The sequence below is a fragment of the Neovison vison genome, chromosome 3 (genome assembly GCF_020171115.1).
Source record: "Neovison vison isolate M4711 chromosome 3, ASM_NN_V1, whole genome shotgun sequence".
In the NCBI taxonomy this organism is placed as follows: Eukaryota; Metazoa; Chordata; class Mammalia; order Carnivora; family Mustelidae; genus Neogale; species Neogale vison.
The window spans coordinates 150,961,939-150,983,856 of NC_058093.1; the positions used below are offsets into that span (position 1 = coordinate 150,961,939).

General features: G+C 40.4%; 1 protein-coding gene across 2 annotated transcripts; it reads right to left on the minus strand.

Annotated features, from left to right (window-relative positions):
• Nucleotides 1-227: 227 nt before the first annotated feature.
• Nucleotides 228-19,211, minus strand: HAUS1 (HAUS augmin like complex subunit 1). 2 transcript variants are annotated; one of them, XM_044243055.1, is made up of 10 exons: nucleotides 19,127-19,211; nucleotides 18,199-18,373; nucleotides 13,006-13,141; nucleotides 11,225-11,359; nucleotides 9,635-9,758; nucleotides 8,751-8,816; nucleotides 7,052-7,123; nucleotides 6,765-6,812; nucleotides 4,263-4,323; nucleotides 228-267 (listed from the first exon to the last, which is right to left on the minus strand). In XM_044243055.1, the coding sequence occupies exons 1-9, from the start codon at nucleotides 19,154-19,156 to the stop codon at nucleotides 4,273-4,275; spliced, it is 837 nt and encodes a 278-aa protein (XP_044098990.1). In that variant the 5' UTR covers nucleotides 19,157-19,211; the 3' UTR covers nucleotides 228-267; nucleotides 4,263-4,272. The 2 variants fall into 2 exon arrangements, with proteins under 2 accessions (XP_044098990.1, XP_044098989.1); XM_044243054.1 differs by lacking the exon at nucleotides 228-267 and having other exon boundaries at nucleotides 4,053-4,323.
• Between the last annotated feature and the right edge of the window lie 2,707 nt (nucleotides 19,212-21,918).

Here is a 21,918-nt window from a genome sequence, read left to right on the forward strand (position 1 = left end):
ATATACTCCATGAACTGAGGCAGCCAGGTGCCCCTGAGCAGCCCACATTTTTAAAAACCGAAGCACAGGTAACATATCGCGGAGAAGGGAGTTGGGGGAAATTGGAGGGGGAGACGAACCATGAGAGACTGTGGACCCTGAAAAACAATCTGAGGGTTTTGGAGGGAAGGGGGGTGAGGGGTTGGGTGAGCCTAGTGGTGGGTGTTATGGAGGGCACGTATCGCATGGAGCACTGGGTGTGGTGCATAAACAATGAATTCTGGAACACTGAAAAGAAATTTAAAAAATAAATAAAAATTAAAAAAAATATAGTGTTCTATTAATTTCAGGTGCACAACATAACAATTCAACAATTCTATACATTACTCAATGCTCACCACGGTAAGTGCAGTCAGTCATCATCTGTCACCAAACAACATTTTTACAATCTTTTTTTTTTTTTAATTTTTAAAAAGGTTTTATTTATTTATTTGAGATGCACAGAGTGACAGAGAAAAAGAGAGAGAGCGTGAGCAGAGGGTAGAGGCAGAGGGAGAGGGACAAGCAGACTCCCCACTGAGGAAGGAGCCTGACGCGGGACTCGATCACAGGACCCTGGAATCATGACCTGAGCTGAAGGCAGACATTTAACTGACTGAGCCACCCAGGCATCCCAACATTTTTACAATCTTATTGACTATATTCCTTATGCTGCACTTTCCACCTCTGTGGCGTACTTATTTCATAACTGGAAGTTTGTATCTTTTTAGTCCCCTGTATCTATTTCATCCATCCCCCACCCATGAAGCACATTATTCAGACAACTGGAGAAATCTGAGTAGGGACTATATATTAGGTAGTAATATTTTATCAATGTTAAATTTCCTGAATTTGACCATTTTGCTGTGATTACCTAAGAATGTCTCTGTACTTAAGAGATCAATGCACTACGATTTTGGGGTAAAGCAGGGGTTCTCTACAGATAAACATGCAGTCCAGGAGTCAGAATTAGAGACCAAAAAAAAAAAAAAAAAAAACCAACAGAGGCTCCTTCTCACACGCTACCCCCTAAGCCCCATCCATATGGGTATATTTGATGTTTCCAGAAAATATGCAGGTTAGAGACCTAGAAATGGAATTAGAACAAAAGGTTTAATTCCGTATTTGCTTGCCCACACCCCACATCCACTTCCAGGGAGGAATGCTCACATCACTAACTTCATCTGCAAATAGAAACAGTTGTACAGTCTTTTTTAATCTGCATACCTTTCCTTCCAACAGCTTTATTTACCATGTAGTTCACCCATTTCAAGTATATAATTTGGGGTGCTTGGGTGGCTCAGTTGGTTAAGCGTCCTACTCTTGATAACAGCTCAGTATTGATCTCAGGGTCATGAGTTCAAGCCCCACACTGAATGCCTCCATACTGGGCATGGAGCCCACTTAAAAAAAAAATAAAGTATATAATTCACTGGCTTTTGATATATTCAGACACATGCAACCATTACCTTAAGAGGAACTCTGTACCGTTTAGCTATCACTCCTTATCTCTCAACCTCCCAGCCCTAAGCAGCATCAATTTGCTTTCTGTCTCTGTATATTTCTGGAAGTTCATGTGAATAGAATCCTGTAACATATGGTTTTCTCCACTGGCTTCTTTCACTTAGCATAATGATTACAGGGTTCATCCATGGTGTAGCATGGATCAGTTCCCTCCTTTTTGTGGATGAGTACTACTCCATTGTAGGGATATACCCCATTTTGTTTGTCCACTCATCTGGGGGTGGGCATCTGAATAATCCTAATGTAAACATTCACATGCAAGTTCTTGTGTGGATGTGTGTTTTCATTTCTCTTGGGTACCTACCTGGGAGTTGAACTGTTGGGTCATAAAGTAACTTTCTATTAATTATTTGAGACCTTGACAAACTGGTTTTTGAAACAACTGTACCATTTTATTCCTACCATTAGTGGATGAGGATTCCAATTTGTCCACTTCTTCACCAGCACTTGTTACTATTTCTTTTTTATTTTAGCCACCTTAGTGAGGATGAGATAGCATCTCATTGTGGTTTCGATTTTCATTTCCCTGATAACTAATGATGTCAAGCATCTTTTCATTGCTTATTTGGGCATCTGTACATTTTCACTGGAGAAATGTCTATTCAAATCCCTTACTCATTTGTTAATTGGGTTGTTTGCCTTTTATTAAGTTGGAAGAATTTTTACAGATTCTGGATATAAGTCCCTTATCAGATATGTGATTTGCAAGTATTTCCCCCCATTCTGCAGATTATCTATTCATTTTTTTTAAGATTTTATTTTATTTTTTTTAAGTTTTATTTTATTTATTTGACAGAGAGAGAGAGAGAGAGAAAGAGAGATCACAAGCAGGCAGAGAGGCAGGCAGAGAGGGAGTGGGAAGCAGGCTCCCTGCTAATCAGAAAGCCCGATGCGGGCCTTGATCCCAGGACCGAGATCATGACCTGAGCTGAAGTCAGAGGCTTAACCCAATGAGCCACCCAGGCACCCCCAGACTTTGCCTCTTGATAGGAGAAGTGGCAAAATCACAATATAAAGGATGAGTATACAGGGACAAGAGGAATTACTGTGGTCATTTCCACAATCAACCTAAGAAGCTGCCTTACCAAAAATACTGGAATTAAGTCCAAAGACAAATGACAAGCTTGAAAAAATATTTACAGAGCAAATCACAAAAGATCAATTTAGCTAACATACAAGGAGCTTCTATATATTGTTAAGCTAAAGACCAAATTGTAATACCTAAATGGCTAAATGGTATGGACAATTTCCAAAAAGGGAAATACAAATGTCTCTTGTATTTTGTATCTCCATATATTTGTGGGAAAGGAGAGGGAAATTTTTTTTTTTAAGATTTTATTTATTTATTTGACAGAGAGAGAGAGATCACAAGTAGGCAGAGAGGCAGGCAGAGAGAGAGGAGGAAGCAGGCTCCCCGCTGAGTGGAGAGCCCGATGCGGGGCTCGGTCCCAAGACCCTGGGATCATGACCTGAGCCGAAGGCAGAGGCTTTAACCCACTGAGCCACCCAGGCGCCCCGAGAGGGAAATTTTTATTTTTATTTTTTTATTTTTTCTTTAAAGATTTTATTTATTTATTTGACAGACAGAGATCACAAGTAGGCAGAGAGGCGGGCAGAGAGAGAGGAGGAAGCAGGCTCCCTGCTGAGCAGAGGGCCCGATGCGGGGCTCGATCCCAGGACCCTGGGATCATGACCTGAGCTGAAGGCAGAGGCTTTAACCCACTGAGCCACCCAGGCGCCCCAAGAGGGAAAATTTTAAGGCCATTTAGATAATCTTTAAAAAGCCGATGGCAAAAAAACAAAATGAAGCAAAACTAATAGCTTTTTTTTCTTTTTTTTAACTGATTGCCCCTTAATCACATGGTTCAAAATTTTTAAAAAGTACAAAAAGGACAAAAAAAAGTACAAAAAGAAACATAGTGAACATGGTGAAACACAGTGAACATAGTGAATTTTCCCCATACCACATCTGTGAAGTCCTTTGATTTTTACTTCTTAAAGATTTTACTACATGGGAATTTTTAATATTTCCAAATTTTCAAATATTTCTATCATTTCATTTATGGCTCCTGGGTTGGGGACCCATTTTACTGACTCTATGATTATTTAAGAGTCAAAACATTAAAGCTTCTTCATGGTTCCTCTCACTATCTTTTTTTTTTTTTCTTAACATTTAAATCTTTGATCTTTGGGATTATCCTGACATAAGGCGTGAAGTAAGGATCTAGCACCATGTGTTGAATTATCTATCTCTCCGCTACTGATTTAAAAGGTCATCCCTTTCAGAAACTAAATTCCTGCATATATTAACATTTGGAGGTAGGCAGGTGAGCTGATCAGAAGGAACTGACAGCAGAACCGTGGAGGGAGGAGTGGGAGAAACATAACTGAGTTGCAGAACTCTTCACTAACTAACCTCATGAGCGACGACATGACAAATGTCGTAATGTTCACCAAAGAGACCCAGTGAGGGACACTTAACTGCCAGCAACATAGAGAACCCACAATGCTTTTTAATATGAAAACTATGTATTTGGGCACAGAAATGCAATATATAACCAGAAACCACTGTTCATGCAATATATAACCAGAAACCACTGTTCATCAGTGATGTTATTATCTCATCTAAGAACACAAGAGTTGACTTATTAAGGAAGGCGAAGAGAATACATTCTTTCAAGTCCTAGTCAATGTATTCTGTGAGGGAAGACGAAGCTTACTTGACTCTGGTCACAGTTCCATCATGTCTACTTTCTTTGTAAGTTCAGCTTCAATGGTATCCTACAGGAAGAAAGAAACACCATAAATTCTATAAATAAGAACATAAAACAGGTGCTCAAATTCCTAGTGTAATTTAAAGTAAGGGAAGCAAAAAAAAAAACATTAAAACAGAATTTCAAGGGTGCCTGGTGGCACAGTCAGTTATGTTGTCTGACTCTTGATTTTGACTCAGGTCGTGATCTCAGACTTGCGGGATCAAGCCCCACATTGGGTTCCATGATCAGCATGGAGTCTGTATAAGACTCCCTCTCAGGGGCTCCTGGGTGGCTCAGTGGGATGAAACCTCTGCCTTCAGCTTAGGTCATGATCCCAGGGTCCTAGGATCGAGCCCCACATCGAGCTCTCTGCTCAGCAGGGAGCCTGCTTCCTCTGCCTACTTGTGATCTCTGTCTGTTAAATAAATAAATTAAAAAAAAAAAAAAGACTCCCTCTCCCTCTCCCGACTGTCATGCTCTCTCTCTATAATAATTAAGTAAATCTTAAAAAAATTTTTTAAAAATACCATTATAAATATTAAATATGCCTTTAGACATTTTTTGCTTTTATATTTCTGCCTTCTTCTCCATACCCCTGAAAGTTTTCAGACTCCTGAGTCTAATAAACATCTCGAGGTGAAAAACTCTTGAGAAAGATGAGTCTCTGTATCAGTGTAAAGATACATGGACCCGGGGGCGCCTGGGTGCCTCAGTGGGTTAAAGCCTCTGCCTTCGGCTCAGGTCATGATCCCAGGGTCCCGGGATCGAGCTCCGCATCGGGCTCCCTCCTTGCAGGAAGCCTGCCTCCCCCTCTCTCTCTGCGTGCCTCTCTGCCTGCTTGTGATCTCTGTCTGTCAAATAAATAAATAAAATCTTTAAAAAGAAAAAAAAAAAGATACATGGACCCATTTTTCTGACATCTACTGTTTGAGCAAAGTGCTTCCCCAACTTCTCTCACATCACCTCTTTCCTTCTCTCATTGCCACTTTCTCATTACTTCTCCCCAGTCAAAAGAGGCCAACCAGTTTCTGCAATTTTCTCTCTCTCTCCTCCAGTCTATACTTATACACTGATTCCAGAATAATATTTCCTTTTTTCCCCCAGAATAATCTTTCTAAGGAACTGCCCTAATCAAAAAGCATGGCTGTGGGCACCTGAATGGCTCAGTCATTAAGCGTCTGCCTTCGGCTCAAGTCATGAGGATCCTGGGTCCTTGGGATCAAGCCCTGCATTGGGCTCCCTGCTCAGCAGGAAGCTTCCTTCGCCCTCTCCAACTCCCCCTGCTTATGTTTCCTCTCTTACTGTATCTGTCTCTCCCTGACAAATAAATAAATAAATAAATAAATCTTTTAAAAAACACAAAAACAAAAACCCACATAGCTTTGATCACATTTCTCTTTAGCTTAGAAAATAAAGAAACACATAGCAATGTTCAGTGCTCCCCTAGAGCCTCCAAGTTCAACATCTTTATATTTAAGATCCTTTATATCATAAACCAATCCATCTTCTTTAGCCCTACCATCCCTGTATACCCCTAAGCAGCTGGACTGCATCACTTGCCAAAGCTTAGACAAGTCCTCCATTTTTTTTTTCAACTCTTATACCTTTGTTAAATCTTTTGCCTAGGATATTCTATGTCTCTCGATAACCCCTTTTCCAGCCAGGAAAATCTATGAAAAAATTTAAAAGAGATAAAAACTTACTATGTATTTTTTATGAAAAGAAATATATATACATATCCAAAAAAGTATTTAAAAAATACATGGTAGACCATGTGGCTGGCTCATTTGTGGAGAGCATGTGACTATTAATCTCAGGGTCATGAATTTAAGGCCCATATTGGGTGCTGAGCTGACTCAAAAAAAAAAGCAAAAAAAATTTTTTTTAAAAAAGCATGATAATGGGGCACCTGGGTGGCTCAGTGGTTTAAGCCTCTGCCTTCGGCTCAGGTCATGATCTCAGGGTCCTGGGATTGAGCTCCGCATCGGGCTCTCTGCTTGGCGGGTAGCTGCTTCCCCCTCTCTCTCTGCCTGCTTCTCTGCCTACTATGATCTCTCTCTCTGTCAAATAAATTAAGAAAATCTTTAAAAAAATAAATTAAAAAAGCATGGTAATGACACATAGCAACTTTGGAACTGTCGTTTACCTCTGAGTGGGAAGGAAAAAAGAAGGATGAAGGGAGCTTTAGTTCTAGCAACAGTTTTTTTCTTTCTTTTTAAAAAATCAGAAGAAGATGGGGCGCCTGGGTGGCTCAGTGGGTTAAGCCGCTGCCTTCGGCTCGGGTCATGATCTCAGGGTCCTGGGATCGAGTCCCGCATCGGGTTCTCTGCTCAGCAGGGAGCCTGCTTCCTTTCCTCTCTCTCTCTGCCTGCCTCTCTGCCTACTTGTGATCTCTCGCTGTCAAATAAATAAATAAAAAATCTTTAAAAAAAAAAAAATCAGAAGAAGAAAAATGGAACTACTTACTAATTCCCGCTTTGCTTCTTCAATTTTCACCTGAGCAAGGGACGGGTTCTTTTAAAGAAAAATAAAACAAGAAGACGTTATATTGCATCACCCAGAACTCAAGAAGAAAAAGTGCAACAGTCTTTTTCAAAAGGCAAAAACCTTACAGAAGTGTATCCAGTTTACATATGATATTAAAATTTAGCAGACTTTAAATCCTTAAACATGGACCTAGTATTTTCATGATCATTTAGTACCCTTGGGGAAAGTTGGAGGTTACTTTTTTAAAAATTCATAAAAATAATTACCGGCATTAAATCCAAATAGGACTCTAATTTTTTCTTCAAAGGTATAGTCTGTCGTTTTAGTTCTGCCAATTTCTGGGGGTGGAAAAAACACAACAGTCACAGAGTGATAGAGATATTCATAATGCAACTAAACACCACTCATTTCTGAAATAAAACATAATAAAGCATTAGCATTAAGTTATTTTAAATAATGTATCAAATTGTGCCTATAGGCCAAATGAGGTTCAAAGATACATGAACAACAAACTTACTTCCAATGGAATCAATCCTTATAAGATGCTTAAAAGAGAAAAGTTATACTCCCATTTACTAAGAATAGGATTTAAGTGGGGTGTCTGGCTGGCTTGGTCCAAGGAGCACGTGACTCTTTATTTCAGGGTTGTAAGTTCAAGTTCTACATTGGATGTAGGGACTACTTAAAAATAGAATCTTTTAAAAAAGAGAACAGAAGGGGCACCTGGGTGGCTCAGTGGGTTAAAGCCTCTGCCTTTGGCTTGTGTCATGGTCCCGGGGTCCTGGGATAGAACCCCGAGTCGGGCTCTCTGCTCAGCGGGGAGCTTGCTTCCCTTCCTCTTTCTCTGCCTGCCTCTCTGCCTGCTTGTGATCTCTGTCTGCCAAATAAATACATAAATAATCTTAAAAAAAAAGAGAGAGAGAGGGAGAATAGATTAAAAAAAAAGAGAGAGAGAGAATAGGGGCACCTGGGTGGCTCAACTGGATAAGCGTAAACTCTTAGTTTTGGCTCAGGTCATAATCTCGGGGTCCTGGGATGGAGCCCACACCAGGCTCTGCACTCAGTGCACTCTGCTTGTCCTTCTCTCTCTCTCTCTCTCTCTCTCTCTGTACCGGTCCCGCTCTCTCTCCTCTCTCTCCCTCAAATAAATAAATACAATCTTTAAAAAAAGAGAATAGGATCTAAGTATGCTATCTAGGAGAACAGGAATCATAATGTAAGGGAGCAGTTAGGATCTCAAATATGTACTGATGAATTGTCAACTTTAGATTCCAAAAATCAAAGTGTAAAATATCATAAGAATAAAATACTAATTGGGATGCGTGGGTGGCTCAGTCCGTTAATCGTCTGCTTTTGGCTCAGGTCGTGATCCCAGGGTCCTGGGATTGAGTCCCACATCAGGCTCCTTGCTCAGAGAGAAGCTGCTTCTCCCTCTGCCTGCTGCTTCCCCTGTTCATGCTCTCTCTTTCTCCCCCTCTCTGACAAATAAATAAATAAATCTTAAAAAAAAAGAATAAAAGAATAATAACAAAATAAAACCTCCTCTTTCTCCCTCTTCCCACAAAAATAAATGAGACACTTACACAACCTAAAAACCTAGGATTGCATCCTTTAGGAGTTTTCAGGCCTGCATTTTTACTTTTACTGTAAATGGAAAGAGAAGAAGAGAACCTAGATGGTTAGTATATAATCCCTCATAAATATATTTTATAAACAAATCAATAACATATAACCAACTCTAGCAAAGAGTTTCTAGCATATAGTAATATGTAAAGGAAACCAAATAAATGTGAGGATAGTTACAGCTAACCAAGGATTAAAGGTATAAATGCTGGTGAACGTAAACGACAGAAGTGAAGAAAAACAGGTTAATAGTGAACAAAGCTCTATACTAAGAAACAAATGAAAAAGCAGATTGTGCACTAAGATTTTAAAGAGAGCTAAATTGGGTTACAATGAGCTCACCTCTGAAAGTGCTACTAGGGACTGATGAGACAGAGAAGCATCCATGCCTCTAGATGAAAGTTGCTCCTATAATTCCAAAAAAGGGAGTTCGGTTAAAAACAGTGTTTTGAGGGGTGACTGGGTGGCTCAGTGGGTTAAAGCCTCTGCCTTTGGCTCAGGTCATGATCCCAGGGTCATGGGATCGAGTTCCGAATCAGGCTGTCTGCTGAGCAGGGAGCCTGCTTCCCTTCCTCTCTCTCTGCCTGCCTCTCTGCCTACTTGTGATCTCTGTCTGTCAAATAAATAAATAAAATCTTTAAAACAAACAAACAAACCAAAAAAACAGTATTTTGAAAGTGACCATCATATTTTCAACATACAACACAGTAACAAGAAGCGACAAGTCATAGATGGAAAACCACACATGCATCTAAGCACTTTTCTGCAGCGTGTGGATCATTTCAAACAGTCTCAGAGCTGCCACAAAATGGGTGCACTGCTAAGAGTCTGGGCTCTGGGGCCTGGCTGTCTGCACTTGAATCTGGATAAGTGGCTAAGCAGCTACGTGACTTTGGGCAAGTTACCCAACTTCTCCATAGTTCCCTTATCTGGAAAAGGTAGGAATAATATTGCCTAGATGTGAGGGTGAAGGTCAACAAGAAGTTTGAAAAGAATTAAATAGGGAAACCTGGGTGGCTCAGTCGGTTAAGCATCTGCCTTCAGCTCAGGTCATGATCCCAGGGTCCCAAAATTGAGCTTCCCATTGGTCTCTGAACTCAGCAGAAAGTCTGCTTCTCCCTCTGACCTTCCCCCTTCTCATGCTCTCTCTCTCTCAAATGCATAAGTAAAATTTAAAAAGAAAAAAAAAAAAAAAGAACTAAATATATTTAGTCCTTCATACAAACCTCTGCAGTTCTGATTCCAAATCTGAACTCCTCCGACTTCGCTTTGAGGAAGTCCATGTTCTGAAGACGATTGTCAACTTTGGCCCTTTCCGTAGACAGATGAAACTCAGCCTTCTTTAGATCCCTTTAAAAAGTAAGGTTGAAAATATTCTCTTCTCTTCAGTGGAATTATAAAAAAGAAGCCACTACTTTTGGGATTTGACTCTGGATTAGCCAAAAGGTGGTAATACACTTGCTAGATTTTCTACTATATACTTTATTTATTTACTTGACAGACAGTAAGAGAATGAACACAAGCAGGGGGAGTGGTGGAATGAGAGAGGGAGAAGTAGGCTTCCCCCTGAGCACAGAGCCCGACGTGGGGCTCGATCCCAGGACCCTGGATCACAACCTGAGCTGAAGGCAGACGCTTAACGACTGAGCCACCCAGGCACCCCTCTACCACATACTTTATATTGCAGACTAGCTACCATTTTTTCTTCCAGGTCATCTCCGCCATGCTGCCACCTGGAATTTTTCTCAAGGAATACTAAGTAATTTTAAGATTAATCTGGCCAATTATTCTTGGAGAAAGTAAACCTGCTGTTTGAAGAAATGATTTAATATATCTAAGCAACTTGAATTATGGAGGTCCCAAAGTCCTCTTTCCTAAATGTGACGTGATAGAGTGCCTTGCACCTACATACTCAATAATTGTTAAGGAAATTTACACACCACCAAATTACTTGTGCATATCCACATTCCTGATCTGGAGCATCTAATCTCTGGGGCAACAGGGACCTAAAGAAGGTCCAGAACATCAAAAGGGATATCAGAGCTCTAGGGGTGTTTGACTCTTGATTTTGGCTGGGGTCATGATCTTAGTGTTGTGAGATCAAGTCCTGAGACAGGCTCTGTGCTCAGCGGGGAATCTGCTTGAGATTCTCTCTCTCTAACTCTCCTTGCCCCAGCCCCTACTTGCAAACACATACACACACATTCTCTCTCTCTAAAAATAAGTAAATATTAAAAAAAAAAAAAAAAAAAAGGAGGGATACCGGAGGTCTAATAAGAATGGGCAACAAATTATAATGTGACTTTATGTTGCACCATAGCTTATAAGTAAAAAAAAAAAAAATCATGTAAAATTCCCCAAATTATAAAACCTAGGCTATTTGTTAGGGCACCTGGGTGGTATAGTCAGTTAAGCATCCGACCTTTCACTTCCACTCAGGTCATGATCTTTGGATGGATGGTTCGAGTCCTACCTGGGGCTCTGTGCTCAGTGGGGTGTCTCCTTACGATTCTTTCTCCCTCTCCCTCTATCCCACTCTCGCTGATACTCTCTCACTCTCAAGTAAATAAATCTCAAAACAAACAAAAACTAGGCCATTTGTAAAAGAGGTAAAAAATTGTATGAAGTAAAAGGTGAAAGTCTGTATCCAACCAACTTCTATCTACATCCAAGTCATTTTTTACTTAGAAAACCATTTATGGACCCCAGTTCCTAATGTTGTTTTAAATCATATCTGCCGCCCAAACTAAATCTGATAATACCCTGTCACGGCTTTTATAATAAACATTGTCACGGCTTCCAACTCAATTACTTACTCTCGTAGACATTTTTCTAACACTAAAGTTGCAGTTAGATTTTTTTCAAGTTTTGCCAGTTCAAGCTTGATTTCTTCATTTTTGGATTTGGTACGGAAAAGATCAGAGGTCAAGTCATTCACTGCAGGGATAAAACTAAAAAAAAAAAAGAATCTGATCACATAAACGGACATTAAGAACAATAATGACAATTATTCCTCATTTCTTTTTTTTTTTTTTTTAAAGATTTTATTTATTTATTTGACAGAGAAAGATTACAAGTAGGCAGAGAGGCAGGCAGAGAGAGAGAGGAGGAAGCAGGCTCCCTGCCGAGCAGAGAGCCTGATGCGGGACTCGATCCCAAGACCCTGAGATCATGACCTGAGCCGAAGGCAGCGGCTTAACCCACTGAGCCACCCAGGCGCCCCTATTCCTCATTTCTAACAATGACTTTATCTCTATGTGGATTTTTCTGTCATCACACTTTTTCATACCTCCATGCATTTTTTTCTCTATGCATTTTTTTTTTTTTAAAGATTTTATTTATTTATTTGACAGAGAGAAATCACAAGTAGATGGAGAGGCAGGCAGAGAGAGAGAGGGGGAAGCAGGCTCCCTGCTGAGCAGAGAGCCCGATGCGGGGCTCGATCCCAGGACCCTGAGATCATGACCTGAGCCGAAGGCAGCGGCTTAACCCACTGAGCCACCCAGGCACCCCTCTATGCATTTTTTTTTTAACATGCTGTTCCCATTGCCTGAAAAGCCTTTCTTCAGGTGAATTTCCATTTGTCTTTCAAAACTCAAATAAGATTTACTCCCATTCTGGAACGCAGTACCCCTTTCTCTACATTCTTGTATTGTTACAGATGTCAAACTATGCTCTAGTTTTACATACCCATCTCCCTTATTTGACCATGAGCAGAGGCTGTCCTTGCTGACAATTATTAGCCTATGCTTCCCCAGTGCCTGTGTGTGTGTGTGTGTGTGTATACACATCTATCTATCTATATCTATCCATCTGTCTATACGCGTGCGTGTGTATGGCTATATTTATATGCCTAGTATATAACTGGTATTTGGTGTCTGCTGAATTGACTTAAGTTTAAATTTCTGCTGTAATACAGCCTCATATTCTTAAACTTGAAACATTACTCTCTGAGCATATATATGAATTCCAAGTCCTCATACGGGCAATTAAGTAGAATAGCTAAACAGCTCTCTGATTACAACTTAGAGTGGTCGTCCTAGCTAAGACATGACCAGCAATGGTAATCATACAGACTTCGGTGTCAAGCTGGGTTGGAATCCCAGTTCTGCCATTTACCAGCTTGGACAAGTTATTTAACACACCTCTCCTGAGCTTTAACTTCCTACTAAGGTTGTTGGAAAGAATATCATTATATAGTTGGGATGCCTATCACAAAGAATAAAGGTCCTCAACCTACTCTACCCAGTATAGGGGACATGACCAAAATTCACTATGCTCAATCAGATAATTTAGCCTACTGCTTTTCTTATTGTTCACAGGGAGCAATGTAAGTGATACCTAATCCCTTTCCAAATATACATGTGTACCAACCTTCACAAACCTAATCTTAGAAGAAGAAAATTTAAACAACACCAAGTTTATCTGAATTAATTAAACATGTTCACTGGCGATGATAAGGAGAAATTAAGTAAATTCAATGTTTTTGCATTTATTGTTAATTTCTTCTACAGAATTACCCAGAGAAACAAAAAAATCCTTAGGTCAAGACATTAAAGTATATGATTACAGAAATTAAAATTGTCACAAGAATTACCTGGCTAGTGAGGTATCCTTTATTTCAAGGGCCACTGCACTGTCAGCCAAAGCATTCAGGTACCTAGAACCAGTGCTAGACAGATTGGCAGGGGAAAAATTCACACTCTCCATGAGAAGGCTCTGAAGATGCTTGGCTGAAAAGATAGGAGAGTTCTATGGTGACTAAGATGTTTCTTTTATTTTAATTTTTAATAGCTTTACTGAAATCTTTTCACATATCATATAATCCACCCACCTAAAGTATACAATTTGATGACTTTTAGTATATTCACAGTGTTGTACACCCACCAATACAATTTTAGAGCATTTTCATCACCCCCAAACATACCCCACATTTCTTGATCATCATATTCTAATTCCCTAACCCATGAAGCCCTAGAAACCACTAACCTACATTCTGTCTTTACTCATTTAATGTTTGGGAATATACCTAGGAGTAGAACTGCTAGTCATATGGTAACTATGTTTAACCATTTGAGTAATTACCAGACTGGTTTCCAAAGCAACCATATGATTTTATAATCCCACCTTCAATTTCTCCATATTTTCACCAACAGTTATTACTAAGATGATGATAATGATGATGATGATTTTTTGTATCAAAGTCACTCACAGAACTTAGTAATGATCACTAAAATGATAACCCAAGGTCTTTTTGACTATAGACCTCCTTGTAGGTATGAAATGGAATTGTGGTTTTTATTTGCCTTTCCCTGATGTCTAATAATGCTGGTTTCTTGGCCATTTTTATAACTGTTTGGGAGAAATGTATATTCACATTCCCATTCTTTTATTTTTATTTTTTTTTAAGATTTTATTTATTTATTTGACAGAGAGAGATCACAAGTAGGCAGACAGAGAGGCAGGCAGAGAGAGAGAGAAAGCCCGATGCGGGACTCGATCCCAGGACCCTGAGATCATGACCTGAGCAGAAGGCAATGGCTTAACCCACTGAGCCACGGAGGTGCCCTACATTCCCATTCTTTTAAATGGGTTATTTATCTCTTTATTATTGAGTTGTAGGAGTTCTTTATATGTTATAAACACAAACCCTTATCAGATATGACTTGAAAATGTTTTCCCAAAAAAAAAAAAAAAAAAGAAAGAAAATGTTTTCCCCATTCTTTTTTTTTTTTTAAAGATTTTATTTATTTATTTGACAGACAGAGATTACAAGTAGACAGAGAGGCAGGCAGAGAGAGGAAGGGAGGCAGGCTCCCCGCTGAGCAGAGAGCCCGATGTTGGGCTCGGATCTCAGAGCCCTGGGATCATGACCTGAGCTGAAGGCAGAGGCTTTAACCCACTGAGCCACTCAGGCGCCCCGTTTTCTCCCATTCTGTGGGCTGTCTTTTCATTTACTTGATGGTGTCCTTTGAGAACAAAAGTTTTTAACTTTGCTGATGTCCAATTTATTTACTTTTTCTTTTGTTGCTTGTGTTTAGGGGAATGATAGTTAAGAAACCATTGCTAAATTCAAGGTCATAAAGATATACACTGATGTTTAGGTTTTAGGTTCAGGTCTCATGCTTAGATTTTTAATTCATTTGGAATTAATTCTTGCATAGAATTAATTAATTAAGCAGGGTCCAATTTCATTTTATACATGTGACTATCCAGTTATCCCAGCATTAGTCTTTGAAAAGCCTATATTCTCCTCCACTGAATTGTCTTGTTACCCTTGTCAAAAATCAGTAGACCAGGATTAAGACTTCTAGCCTAACAGGGCACTGAGAGCTACATACCAGCCCCCACCATGAAACAGGCGAAAATTGTAAAAAACAAAACAAGAAACCCAACCACGTAAAAACAACAACAACAAAAACCAAAAGCAAAACACAATGATTTAAAGCCTGGGAAAATGGTTCTAAGGACAAACAGCAAATAAAGAAACATCTATTCTAGAAAATCCATGAAAATTCCATGAGGAAGGTAAGAGTTGTGGTATTTAAACCAAGACCACCCCCTCTTTTTCCCAGCCAGTTCAGTGAGGTGGAGACTCCACTCCAGACTATTGTAGTTAAGAACACAGGGATCTCCATGCCCCCTGCTCCCAGCCAGAGGGCTTTCTGTCCAGGAGGAACTGAATTTCAGTGTTCCTCATCCTGCCCATCAGCTATCTGTTGCTGAGACTGAGTCCTAGGTGAATGTGGCTCAAAGGTGTGGGCTCTCTTCTGCCACCCAGCCACTGTTTTTGAAATGGAAGCGCTGCCTTGGGTGAGCTTCTACCCTACCCCACGGACCCTTTTACCAGCTCATGAGGTAGTGATTCCACACCAGGAAAGGAAAGTCAAGAGGACCTAAGGCTGTTGTACTCCCTGTCCACCAAGCACTCAGCATCTACCCTCGCAGGACCACTCAGAGAAAAGTTTGCTTTTGTCTCTACCTCCAACTCCAGATTGTGGCTCAGAGATTTTTGGGCAGAGGAAGAAGCAAGACATAGAAGACATAATTCCCAGTATCTTCATGAAGGAGCTGAATTCATTTGCAACAGAGCCTGGAGAAGTCCAAGCCTAAAGAGACTCTCAGGAACTGTGGAAGTTATAGTAAAAAGCAATGGGAGAAGAGTCAAGACACAGGTTAAACTGTAGGCTAGTTAGTTTGTGCAGGAGAATCAGAGAATAAGACATTTTCAAGGAACCGGCCTTAGGTGACAACAAATATCAAACACTGCCTTCTGATACCTTTAAGGGTGCCAGAATTTGATTGAATTAGCTTGTAGCTTATGTCCCACAGCATTATTGGACACAATAATGGGCTGTCAATTAGCAGAACGTCACAGTTAGATGTGGCCCATGAAAAAGAGGAAGACAGTCCTTCCAAAACCACTGACACCCCACAGTGACTGTGGGGTACTTAAGTCTGTGCCTTCCTGAGGACCAACATCACAGGCTTAACACCATCAAGGGGTAAACAAACTTCATTAAAAACAACCAGCCAGTCATTAAACAAATAAGAAAACACTGACAACAAGTTTTGAGGGGCCGGGGTGTTGGGAGACTTGTACTCAGAGTTGCTTACATAGGAATGCAAAACAAGAAAGCATGACCCATGGTAAAAGCAAGCAAAAGAAATTGCCTGTCAGAATGATCATATGTTGGATTTATCAGAAAAGACTTCAAAATAGCCATGCGAACAAGTTCCTCAAGGAAACCATGAGGAAAGAAGTAACAAAAGGTATGAGGACAATGCTGCATCAAATAGAGAATATCAAGAAGAAACAGAAATTGCTAAAAAAAAATTAAGTGGAAATTCTAGAGTTGAAGAGTACAATGACTAAACTGAGAAGTTGACTAAGGAAAATGAACAATTGATTTCAAGTAGCAGAATACATAAGAGAACTTAAAATTAAAGCAATAGAAACTATGGAAGCTGGAGAACAGAGAGGAAAAAAGTAAAAAAAAAAGAAAAAAAAGAGAGAGAGAGAGAGAGCACCTCAGAAAAATGAGGAACACCATTAGGCACACCAACATAGGTACAATGGGAGTCCAGAAGAAAGAAACAGGAAAAGAACAAAGAAATAATGCCTAAAAACTTACCATATTTGTTGAAAAACAATAATATATACATCCAAGAAATAACTCAACAAAAAAACTCAACAACTCAACAAACCCAAATGGAATAAATGCAAAAAGATCCACAAACACACATATCAAAATAAAAACGTTGAAGGAAAAAATAAGGAGACAATCTTGAGAACAGCAAAAGAAAAAGGATTTGTTATTTACAAGAAAACCCTAATAAGATTAATAGTTGACTTCTCAGCAGAAACAATGGAGGCCAGAAAGCAATGGGGTAATATATTCAAAGTGTTCAAGAGAAAAACTATCAATGAAGAATCCTACATTTAGCAAAACTATCTTTCAAAAGTGAATGCAAAGGAAAGACTCCCAGATAGACAAAAGCAGAGAATTTGTTGTTAGCAGTCCTGACTTAGAAGAAATTCTAAAGGAATTTCTGTAGGCTACAAGCAAGTGACACCAAACAATAATTCAAATGTACACAAAAACAATGACTATCAGGAAAGGTGGCTACAGAACTGTAAAGAGCATACATGCATATTTTTTCTCTTGCGGGGCGCCTGGGTGGCTCAGTGGGTTAAGCCTCTGCCTTCGGCTCAGGTCATGCTCTCAGGTCCTGGGATGGAGACCCGCATCAGGCTCTCTGCTCAGCCGGAAGCCTGCTCCCCCCTCCCCCCTCCCCCCGCCTGCCTCTCTGCCCACTTGTGATCTGTCAAAAAAATAAACAAAACTTAAAAGCAATTGCATAAAATAACATGTATATAAAATATTGCTGCATCGTAGAAATATTATATGCTAAAAGTAGTGAACCAAAACAAAAAGTCTATTTTGCTGTGTATTAATTTTTAAAACAAAATTGGGGAAAAAAGCCTATATGCAGTAGAATTACAATACAAACTGTACTATATTCAAAACATTGCATGTAGCACAGGCCACACAGGGCAACTATAGGTCTCACTTTTTTCCTCTTTTGTATATTCCAACGCATAGAAAGGTTTTTGTCAATTCTTTTGTGTGTAGTTTGTATTACAAAAACAACTAGGTGTCTTGAATGCACTTTCTCAAGATACCTATGCACAGCAAAAAATTCTAGTGCAATCCCATGAACACATAGTGATGACATGATTTGTTCACGGCAGCTCATGACTGCCACCTCGCATGTCCTGATGGCTCATTAAACTAAAGCATGGAGACAGGAAACAGATCAAGAAGATATGTAAGTGAAAAACCAAAAGCCTGTATATCAGCCCAAGTTTAGACACATGTTTTTGGGGTTACTATTTGGTATCAGAGTACTAGTAAAATTTACATTATAATGAAATAATGGCTTATTAAGTTGCTATAATAACGGAGTGGGAGCCAAAGCAAAACAAAAAACAGTCTATACTAAATTAATTTTGTATTTTTTTTTAAGATTTTATTTATTTATTTATTTGACAGAGAGAAATCACAAGTAGACGGAGAGGCAGGCAGAGAGAGAGAGGGAAGCAGGCTCCCTGCTGAGCAGAGAGCCCGATGCGGGACTCGATCCCAATACCCTGAGATCATGACCTGAGCCGAAGGCAGCGGCTTAATCCACTGAGCCACCCAGGCGCCCTAATTTTGTATTCTTTAGTGTTATAAAATGTAGTTACCTCGAGTTATCTCATTCAAAATTCTGTAATTAATCTCACCTTCGGATTCATATTCACTTGCTTTCTGTTTCAAGTCCTCTATTACCAAGGAGACATCCCTGTCCCGAACCCTGTTGCGCTCTGAAAGGTGATGTAAAATCTCCGTGGTCCGAGCATTCACCTCATACTGTGGAATGGAGTGATCTCCAAATATTTTTTTCAACCATGCAGCAACCTAACCATTAAAATAAAAATAAAGCCTTGTTTGTTGTAATAGCATGAAGCAAATACGAGAAAGAAGTGATGAGAAGCAAACAAAGCGTTCTCTGGAAATACTCTGGCAATGCACTGACTTCGCATTATAATTGTACGGAGATAGATACCAGATGTCAGGAAACAAGTGAGCAAGCCCAATGAACAAAATCAGAAAACGATCCACCCTTTCCTAAAGCTACAAAGCAATATAAGGATACTAATTTGCATCACTCGGATGATTTTAAGCTCAGTATGAAGGTGCCAAAACATTACTATACGCTCAAAGTTTGAAAAAAAGAGTTGCTCTCAACACGCCAAAAGCCCTGCGGTACCCAGAGGCACCGAGAGTAGGGATGCAGAATAAGGAAGCAGGTTAGGTGTGAAAATCCTGCTAGGAAGCCGCGGTGAACGGTGAAGCTTGGCTGGAAAGTGGGTTTGGATTCGCAAGTCCCACTCCAGCCTGCTGAGAGGTATCTCGTACCCAGGGGCTCCTCAACCGCTCTCTAAGTCTGAGTCGAAGGAAGGAGAGCCCGGGAAAGGAAGGGAAACGCCCTTTCCCGGGGGTCTAAGCATTGCAGGGCTCTCAGATCGTGAACTAGGGTCTAAAGATGGACAGGCAGAGTAGGGGGAGGAAAAAAGTAAACAAGGTGCGCTTAGGAAATCCGCGGACGGAGAGAGTGTGTTAAAGATGCCGTCTCCAGAAGGCCACAAATCCCCGATCCCGCCCCATCACCTGCGCCTCCTTCTCTTCCTGTGCTTCCATAGCAGCCGCTCCCGCCACTTCTCGAGGAGTTCCTCGCGGGAGAAGTTCACAGCTCGCCATGAAGGCCCCGCCCACACACCGTTGGTTCCTCCCCCTTCTGGGCCCGGGATTTCTGGGAGTTGTAGTTTTTCCTAGGACTGTGGGTCTCTGAGTCCTTGGGCCAGGCTGGTCCAAGGCTCCAAAGACCGTGAGCTTGCTGCCTCGCGGGTCTCTCTGCTCTCCTTGGTATCTTTTCCTAGATGAGAAGGACAACCGTCCTGAACCAGGCTGTTTTTTTTTTTTTTCCCTTTTCTTATATTTTTATTTCTGACTTGAACCACTTGTCTTGAGAAAATACCTGAAACTTGTTTTTATGGATAGCAGATACTTGTTTCTTCCACAAGGAGTGCATTGACTTAAAATTTTTATTTTTACCCTAGCAATATGAGCTGCAGCAGTCTTACCTTATCCTTTAGTTTCCACTATGAAAGAGCTACATGTGCTGGAGACTATTTTAAAATAGTTGACAGTTGGAGTGCCTGCCTGGCTCAATCAGAAGAGTGGGACTTACAATCTGGGTTGTGAGTTCAAGTCCCTCTTGGGGTGTAGAGGTTACTTAAATAAATAAAACTTAAAGAAAAAAACAAAACAGAACAAAACAGTTGATGGCATCCAGCTGCTGGCCGGGTCACTGACACTCAGCCATTCTTCATTCATTTCTTGTCTTCCCTAAAGTTCTCCCTCCATCACTGTAGTGTTAACTACAAAAGATTCTCTGTAGACTGCAATGTATAGATCTCTTTGTTTTCCTGTTTTAGTTTCATTCTTACAAATACCCTGGAAAAATAGATGAACACATTATTCTACCTATTTTCACATTAAAAACCATGCACACATGGATTAAACAACTTGACCAAGATTAAGCAGTAGAACTAGAGTCTGATCATAATGTTCTGGCTCTGATTGTTTTATCTTTGAAGGCTAGTTAGACCACACTGCTGCCTGCAGCCTCCTGTAGTATACTGTGAAACATCAGGAAAGGTAGCCCATGTACTCAATGGTGTGATATATGTGGTTTAATATCTAACTGTGGATCACTCTTAGCACTAAATATCTTTCTTCTAAGTCAGAAATTTCTTTATGATGAAATTTTTTTTTCAAAAGAATTTTACTAACTAGCCAATACCATATTGTATGGCTTCCTTATTTTTTTTTAGTCAAATGTGTCTCTGCTCAATAACCAAATTTCAGTTAAGTTGGTACAGCCCCTGAGTATGGGGGGGGGAGTTATCTTTATGTCCTTTGTCCACTTTTATCACTACTAATTTCACAAAATACCCTTCCAAACTTTCTGTTTTTAGAAGCCAATATTTTTTTCTGTTAGCCCCTCTTATCCATAAGGAGAAGGATGCTCACCTTGAAAATGGAATAGAATATTAGAAAAGGGATTGCTGACCATACATTTGCAAGCTGTATTTTAGGACATGATCCTTTTAATCCCGATATTCATATGCTCCACCCAAATTAAGGTTTTGTCTGTAAACTAGATAAGACACCCAATATTCCCTCTCCCGACGACAATTCTGTGCATATCATAAAAATCTCAGTATGGCAAAAATTCTGTGTGTGTATGATTGGGGAAGTTCTGTTCCAATGTTGGTGTGTCGGTATAGGAAGGTGTTTTTTATTTCAGCCTTTACGTTTTATTTATTTTTTTTAAAGATTTTATTTATTTATTTGAGAGAGAGACAGTGAGAGAGAGCATGAGCGAGGAGAAGGTCAGAGAGTGAAGCAGACTCCCCATGGAGCTGGGAGCCTGATGTGGGACTCGATCCCAAGACTCCGGGATCATGACCTGGGCCGAAGGCAGTCGTCCAACCAACTGAGCCACCCAGGCGTCCCTATTTTGTTTTTTAAAGATTTTATTTACGGGCAGAGAGAGAGCGTGCGCGTGGGTACGAAGAGAAAACATAAGCAGGAGGAGCAGCAGAGGGAGAGGGAGAAGCAGGCTCCCCGCTGAACAAGGAGCCGGACACAGGGTTAGACTCTAGGAATCTGGGATCATGACCTCAGCGGAAGGCAAATGCTTAACCGACTAAGCCACCAAGGCATCCCTATCATTTCCATTTTATTCCAAATTTATTTTTTTAAAGATCTCATTTATTTATTTGAGAGAGAGTGAGAGAGAGAAATCAAGAGCAGGCCAGTTGGGGCATAGGGTAGAGGGAGAAGCCGACTCCCCACTGATCAGGGAGCCCAATCAGGGACTCTATCCCAGGACACCCCCCCAACCATGACCTGAGCCCAAGGCGGAGGCTCAACTGAGACACTCAGATGCCCTAATTTTATTCCAAATGTAAAAGTATAGTCCCTGTTGTCCTGAAACTAGTTGTTGGTAGAGGAAACACTGAATCCTAGTCCAGTCTGGGATATGACTTCTGATTTCCGCACCATCCTCAGTGAATTGGCAACCACTCGTTTTGAACTTGTGCTTGTTACCATTTTTTAAACAATTTGTTCTAATATACAGATTTCATTTAGATAGAATATGAAAGAACTGCGATTTTCGAACTTGAGTGCGTAACGGATCACCTAGAATGGTGTGGGCGCCTCTCAAAAATTCAGATTACTCCAAATTTTCAACTTTAAGAAGGTCTGGGGGGTGGGGCCAGCGATCTACAGTTTAACCAGCTCCGCACGCCCCTGGTGATAACTGCTTATTTTGCTACTACGCTTCGAAAGCTGTAGTCTCGGACCCCACAACATCTACCTCCCGTCACCTT

Bases quoted from the DNA above. Each gene is read 5' to 3' on its own strand.
- HAUS1 (XM_044243055.1), bottom strand. From the start codon at position 19,156: ATGGAAGCACAGGAAGAGAAGGAGGCGCAG. The intron at 13,142-18,198 runs GTGAGATTAATT...CTATCTTTTCAG, and splicing joins AAGTGAATATGAATCCGAAG to CCAAGCATCTTCAGAGCCTT. The intron at 8,817-9,634 runs GTTTGTATGAAG...TTGGAATTATAG, and splicing joins TTGGAATCAGAACTGCAGAG to GAGCAACTTTCATCTAGAGG.